Genomic DNA, 7,635 nt, shown 5'->3' with positions numbered 1-7,635 from the left:
TTTTTTTTTTTTTGGTGGAAGACGAAAAGGGGGGGGGGGGGGGGGGGGGGGGGGGGCGTGGAATTACGATAGCTGAAATTGGATCTTGCGAAATACTGAGTATTTCTTATGAAATGCTGAGTGTCCTTGACTCACATAAAGTTATCACTTCAGGAAATAAGTATTACTGGAGAACCATATATCAAGAGGTTATTCACTCTGTCAATACTTGCTGATAGTTCCTGCCTGGGCATTTGAATACGGTTCAAGTTAAGCCATATAGATCCACAGCAAGCATGTTAACTTTTTTTCCAAAATCCTGAACCACTTTTGGTTTATGAATTTAATTTATATAGCACTTCTTCTTATTTAAATTTCACCAAGCTGTAAGAACTTGTGCCTAACTTCCTTTTGGGATTTTTTAAATGCAAGTTTGTGTGGAATATTCAGTATTAAAAGATAAATATCACAGTTTCTTTCGGCAGACAAAGCTGCTGATAAACAAACTGATGAGCGGTTCTGTTCAGGATCTAAACTGAAACACAAGCTTGGCTGCAAAGGTTTTCTTTTAGAGGCTTTTGCTTCTCCCTTTATAATTTGTGATCTATAGTATTTTATAAGCATAATAAACCCAAGAGGAGCCCTGGCTATTTCCTTGGCCCATACTACATGTAGCATCTGCACCCCTTGTCCCAAGCTGAGCAATTATTTCAGTAATCCTCTGACTCTTTTGTTTATCCTTCCTTGGCTTCCGCAGTTAGCCTGGCATGACCGAGTCTGGTTAAAATAACCTCTTGCCATTTGACCTTTTTCTTCAGGACTTCTTGACGGATTTGGTGATGTCAGAGGTAGATCGTTGTGGGGAGCATGATGTCTTGATCTTCAGGGAGAACACGCTTGCTACCAAAGCTATTGAGGAATACCTAAAGTTGGTAGGGCAGAAGTATCTTCACGATGCACTAGGTAAGAGAGTCCCTGTCTGTCACCTGTTTGCATTGCAAGGGCTAACCCTGAACTATCTGCAGCATGACTGGAGCCTCGTGCATCTAGGTGTGTGGGATGGGAAGGAACTGCCTCAGCGCTCAGCCCAGGTGTCCAGTGTCCAGGTAGCAAAATACATGCTCTCTTACCCTTGATGCCCTTCCTCCACACAGAGGAAGCTGCTCTTTGGTGCCTGCAGGAATAGCAATCAAGGCAAGGCAAACTTGACTGGATATAGCTGAATCCCTCTTAAAGTTTCTATCACCGCGTTATGTTTTTCTGGCTAACTTTCTTTTGTGTCTCTGGTTGTGATGAGGAGCTATGATACTGCAATTTATTTGTGGGCAACGGTGATTGCTCCATCTGGTATACGAACAGCTTAAAAAAGAGATTTTGACATAGTGGAAATTGAGATGAATACCTTGTGTTGCGGTGTCAGGAGTGAATCTGGTATCATGTGCAGTACAATTAGGTGGAGATTTCAGAAGGGATTATGAATGTGAAGCATGTATGTCACTGATCTCCTTTGATGCTAAAGAAGCTCCTGCACTCACTTTAGGCTGAAGTGCCACCAGCCACAGGGTTAGATATACTCGGGGGTATCTGGATGACAACCAAAGCTCTCATCCACAAGCAGGTATTGCTGGGGTGTCTCCAGTCAGTCTCTTTCACTTGTCATTGTAGTTAACAGCAAACGTGAGCTACGCTGTTAACAAGTGTCGTGTGAGATGCCCAACCCTAGCACTTGGTAGTACAAGAAAACGCATTTCCACATGCTTCAGCTTCAACTATTGGTAATGCTGGCACGTTCCAGAGTGACCCTTGGGCTTGCTCAGCCCTTACCTTTGCCACGGAGCAATTAATTCAATAACATTTGTGTTAACCTTTTAAACTCGTACCTTCCCCCAACACAAATCCTAAGACAAACACAGCTGGAGGGAGTGAGGCTGCAGGGCTACAGGGCAGGAGATCAAAATGCAGACTGTCTAGGGAGCCTCCTGCCTGTGTTTATCCAAAGTGCTCTTTATTCACTGCCTCATTAAAACTGCCTGGCCAACCTGTGATGTCCTACTCCATTCCCCCCGTGGGGTCTTAATGTCCACGGTTACGTGCCAGGGTGGATTCTGATAATTGTATTATTGTCCCCTCTCCGCCTAAAGGTTCTGCTCTGGTCATAGGCCACTGCCTTGGGAGTTAGTGTCCGCGCAACTAATATTGCAATAAAGAGGGCTGAAAACATGCATGCTCTCTTCCAAAGAAACTCACGACTTCGCTATAGTTAGCTTTTACCAACTCCGTGCAATCTTCATTAGCCAGGATTGCACAATGAGCCACCCATCCCCCTGTTGTTTCTTGGATGAAGAAAGCTTTGGAAATTGAGACAAGAGAAACAAGATGAGGCCAAAGCCAAGTCCAACACCACATCCTTTCACAAAAAAAAAAAAAAAAAAAAAAACCCCAAACCAGCAGCTTGCTTTCCCAGCAATCTCGCTTGTCCTCAGCAATCCCAGATGCTGGCAAGTCATCAAGGAGATAGTTGGCCAAATTAGTGCTCCAAGGGTCAGTATCGTCAGGTCTGTGATTATATGATGCATTTTGGCCATTTCTTAAGTGTAATGAGCCTGTGCTGGTAGTCTTTTTCTCATGGGTGGAACCACTGAGCGTAAGTCACAGTTCTAGGCTCTCCCCTGGCAAGAAGAAATGAGCAGCGTTTACTTTGTGCTATGCTTTTCAGCAGACTGAATGATCAGCTGTGGGACCAGTATATTACATTGGACTGCAAGCCCCCTTAATGTGCAGTAATTCCATAAAAATATTTTAAAATTAATGACTTCTAATACATCATGTAGAGCTGAGTAATGAGATTGTAAATCATAGACATGAGAGATGGAAAATTCCCCTGCGGTCATCCAGCTTGTCTGTAGCTCAAGGCAAGGTTGCTCATGACAATATACCCACCTAATTCTTTGTTAAGTTTTAAACATGACTTTGCTCAGATGCCATGTTCTTTGAAAGGATTAACAACATTACACTTGGTGTTTAGCTATTGAATACATCTGAAAGAGCATCTTAATATATGATTAAGGCAGGGTCTTGTGGACCACAAAGAGAAAATTTCAAATGTGTTAAGGAAAAAAATAAAAAACAGTAAACAACAGTTAAAACAGAATTGGCTCCTCAGAAGTGATGCCGAGAGTTTTGCAAATAAGTGATCTAGATGCCGTCAGCATAAATTTTTTGGACCCCAACAAAAAAAAAAAGCAGCTTAAGAAAATGTACCGGCTACTTTGCTGAGCTGGGTTGAGGGTTGGGGGGGGGGGGGGGGTTGGGAGGTGTTTAAGCAAACAAAGGCAAAAAACCAAAACACTTTTGCACAAACAAGCCTTGTGGCGTTAGCTTGGAGCCAGCAAGATCATCTGAGGAGATGAACTTAAAAGACATTGAATCATTAAATGAATGAATAAAGAGTTTTTCCTAGTGAACATCAACAGTTTAAAAATCAGTTGGTGTGCTAGCATATGTAGGAGGAAAACTAGTAAGTGGTTCATTCCAATATGTCAAACAAAGGAAACTTCATCTGGTTTTGTACGTGTCCAGTTTCTGTTGTGATGCCATAAGAGGATGACAAAAATGCAAAGGATTTTGAAGGATGCAGGCTATAAAAATGTTGTCAGGTGTTGATAAAAGAACCTGAGAAAATTAGCGGTACCTAACTAGCGCTTGGGTATTACTCTTATTCAAGAGCAAGGTGACACTTTTTAAAATTAAAAAAAATGGTAAATTTAGAAATAATAAAAATAAATAGCATTGTCAAGTGCATTTCCTGGGGAAATTATGAAGACAAGTAGCACAGCTTCGTTTCTAAGACTGTGGATAATTTTATAGTTGATAATGCAATTTGAATATAAAGTCAAATCCTATTCTTTAGGCTATAAGTGAAGTGTCTGCAGGGTTTATAAGCAAAGCCATCCTGTTATTGCACCTATACTTGGGGCAGCGAGGGCACGGGAGGATGAAGCATCAGAGCACCAGTCGTCTGATCTGGTATGGCAAGCGTTCTGCTCTGAAAGAGCTGGGAGGAGTCATGTCCCCAACATCTGGTGTCTGGAGGCTGTGTGGCAGGCACAGGGAGAAGAAGAGACGGTTGCCAAGGAAAGACATAAGCAGGATTTAAAGGTGTGTCAAGGAGGCTTTTCATGTAACTACCCTGGTTTGTCATCCTCTTCCTTTTGTCCAGGGGAGTTTATCAAGGCTTTGTATGAGTCAGATGAAAACTGTGAAGTGGATCCCAGCAAATGTTCATCCAGTGAATTAACAGATCATCAGAGCAACCTGAAAATGTGTTGTGAGCTGGCCTTCTGCAAGATTATCAATTCTTACTGGTGAGGCATCTTCCCTCCCCTTCTCCCCCATTAGGTCATTTCCTTAGAGGGTCCCCGTTCCTCCTCTGAAGATGAGAAAACGGCAGTTGTGCAGGGAAATAGCATAGACCCATCAATCTTCTGAGACTGCCTTCCTTTCCTTTCCTTTCCTCACTACCTTCCTACGTGTAACACCATATTGCAGGTGGAACTTGTGCCCAAATTGAGGGGTTCCAGTCCCACACACCGTACCTGACAGGAGCTTCTGCTGAAATACTCTGCCAAGGCAACACATACTGAGCTGTGACTGAATGAGGAGGGAGTAAAGTGAGAAGATAACAGCTTAACTTGAACTTGGAAAAAAAAGCTGAAAGTTTTGATGTGTATAGAAAACTTTCAGACCCTTTAGATCTGTAGAATTGAACAGGAAATCACAGGGAGGAAACATTGGCAGACAGATTTCTATTAATCTCTGTTTCTCAGTAGTAGTCAAAGAAGAAGGGCCCTTCTGCTTCAGGATGAAGCATGTGCAACATATTGAGAGCTTAACAAGCAAAATAAAAATTTCCGTTATGGAGATGAGTTCAGTTTGTTTGTAATATTCTAACACCCTGTTTGCTCCAGGGTAGCGTTGGATAAGTAGTTCTTGGCTTGCGAATCAGTGTGTCTGAAAATGGCTTCGCTTAACATATATGAACAAGGGATGCTTTAAATACTGCTTAAGTATCACCAGATTAAACGGGGATCTAAGAATAGATGCCTAACAACATTTCCTAGCCTAGAGAGAGAAAAGGGGTAGGGAAGAGCCGATGATGTTTTCTCATAGATAATTATTTCAGGTGATTGGTCACCAGTTCAGTTTGTTGCATCTCATTGCCCTTGTGATTTTATTTTATTTCCTGATGTGTTATTTTTCAGCGTGTTCCCTCGTGAGCTGAAGGAGGTATTTGCATCTTGGAAGCAGCAGTGCCTGAGCAGGGGCAAGCAGGACATCAGTGAACGCCTGATCAGTGCCTCCCTCTTCCTCCGCTTCCTGTGCCCCGCTATCATGTCTCCCAGCCTCTTTAGCCTCATGCAGGAGTATCCTGACGACCGGACATCTCGCACACTCACACTTATTGCTAAAGTCATACAGAATCTCGCCAATTTTGCTAAGTAGGTGGTGACAAACAAACCTGAAATCTGTGCCTCTAGGGCTGGAAATCACTGCAGGTTACTGTGGAGCAAGGGGAGCCCTGCTTGGTAGTCATGTTTGCAGGCAGCTGATTCTCTGTCAAATTGAAGTCAGCTTTAGAAAAGGAGGAAACTTCTTACTTATATGTGAACGCTGTTCCCCTTGAGACACCTCAGTGTTGAGCGAGATAAATTCTCCTTTTCACATGCAGATTTGGGCTGTGTTGAATTCAGTACGGGGGACACAGTATAAAACCAAGAAGAGCCATGCATTAGCATGTCAGTGTGTATGCTATTTCAAAAGAAAAAAAAAAAAAAAAAAGCCAGTTCCCACCAAGGATCGTGATTTTCCTCCTTTCTTCCTCCAAAATTCCCAGCTGACTGATACAAAGGGCATGGCATGTCTCTTACAGGGGAGAGGATGCAGAGAAGGGGAGAAGAGAAATATTGTCTGTGGGAAGGAGGGAGGGGGGAGAGATGTGTTGAGCCCTGATCATAATATGAACGGTGAATTACTAGTATTTAAATAAGTCCAAGCAAGCAGTGAATCTCTTAAATTGTCCTTTTTTTCTTTTTCTCCCAGACCAAATCTTCAGAAAGGCAGGTCTAAAGTATTTAATTAATTATCTGTAAGCCCTTGTACGCTGTATGTTGTGTGGAAGTTATTGAGTGGGTTTCCCCCCCCTCCCCTTTCTTGCAGGTTTGGTAATAAGGAAGAGTATATGGCGTTCATGAATGACTTTTTAGAACACGAGTGGGGAGGAATGAAGCGTTTTCTCCTGGAGATCTCTAATCCAGATACCATCTCAAACATGCCTGGATTTGAGGGCTACATCGACCTGGGCAGAGAGCTCTCGGTTTTGCATTCGCTCTTATGGGAGGTTGTGTCCCAACTTGATAAGGTAAAGCAGGCTGGAGGCCCGGGAGGGTGAATCCGGCGATTGTATCGTAGCAACAATAAACACTAAGAAACATGAAGGGAGCAGCTGAAGCCTGTTTTGTGGAGAACTGATTCAACAGCTTTTGAGAAGAATGCTTGATAGTCGTATTTCATAGTTGTTCTTTCTGTGATTTCGGATCAGGGCCTAAAATGGGGCACGTGAAGTGGTTGGGCTTCAGCAGTAGCGCAAACACTTTGCAAAGCCTTAAGTAAGGACAGGTGTTAAATGGTGGAGAGGGCAGTGCTTAAAAGTAGGCCTGGAATTCCCTGAGCAGCCGATCCTTTCTCATAAGGGAGCTGGAAAAAAGGGAGGGTGTTTGGACAGAAAATTAAAATGTTACAGTGCCCTTTTTGATGCTCACGGAGGTGCTTTGCTGCACACCAGGTCTTACTCCGCCCAGCTCTGATGGAGTGATGTGTTGGCCAGGCAGAGCTGTTCTCGTTAAAAGACCTGATCCAAAGCATGCTGAGGTGTTCTCATTTCTGTAGGCTTTGGATTAATTTTTGGTATACAAGAGAATGCCATATAAAAACCTGGATCCACTTTCAGTTTTATCCTGTAACAAAAGCAAGATGCTTTCTGCCGTGTATTGTACTGGGGTCATATGCATTGTCCAGATTCTGTTCTGCTGATTGCAATAGACGTCGCCAACAATAAGCATTGCTTCCATTTAGCTGTAGAAGGAGAAAAGGCAGTAGTTTGCTCTTCCTTAGCTATGTGGCTTTGCAGGATCCAAAAACATTAAAAACTTGATAGCAAAGGTAGTTGACAGGACCCAGAAAACCCGAGCTGCGAGTCATTCTTTTTTTTTTTTTTCCCTCTCTTTTTTTTTTTTTTTTTGCAAGTGCTTGGAGCTGTTCCAAATTTCAACTTTCTTAGGTGCATTATTTTGTCCATATTCCATTTATATTATTCTTTCTTTTGAAACTGGAGAGGTGAGGTGAATTGCAATGCACTCTTAATATTTATATTGCATTAAGGTTTGCCAAAATAGTTATTTGTTGAGTATCTATTTTCTCACAATACACTATTTAAAACAAAACAAAAACCTGAGCTTGTTGCATCAGAGTAAATTGAAATGTCCTTGACTCAAAAAGGCAATCTATATTAATCTTAGTTTGATAACAATTTATGATCTTGTTTTTACATTTCCCTCACACATGCACGCAATGTACATTCAAAATGTTGCAGGCAGCAAA

The 7,635-nt window shown here is 42.4% G+C and overlaps 1 protein-coding gene across 1 annotated transcript in view; it reads left to right on the top strand.

Moving 5' to 3' along the window:
• RASAL2 (RAS protein activator like 2) overlaps nucleotides 1-7,635 on the top strand; it is a 99,244-nt gene that overhangs the window by 76,410 nt on the left and 15,199 nt on the right. The window contains exons 8-11 of the mRNA XM_009708012.1: nucleotides 798-942; nucleotides 4,199-4,343; nucleotides 5,241-5,477; nucleotides 6,196-6,397. Coding sequence (XP_009706314.1) covers nucleotides 798-942; nucleotides 4,199-4,343; nucleotides 5,241-5,477; nucleotides 6,196-6,397 — 729 coding nt within the window. The remainder of the gene's footprint in view (nucleotides 1-797; nucleotides 943-4,198; nucleotides 4,344-5,240; nucleotides 5,478-6,195; nucleotides 6,398-7,635) is intronic.

The sequence above is a fragment of the Cariama cristata genome, unplaced genomic scaffold (genome assembly GCF_000690535.1).
Source record: "Cariama cristata isolate BGI_N322 unplaced genomic scaffold, ASM69053v1 scaffold20289, whole genome shotgun sequence".
Classification (NCBI taxonomy): domain Eukaryota; kingdom Metazoa; phylum Chordata; class Aves; order Cariamiformes; family Cariamidae; genus Cariama; species Cariama cristata.
Note: the sequence above shows the minus strand (reverse complement) of the source record. Positions and strands in the feature narration are given on the sequence as shown.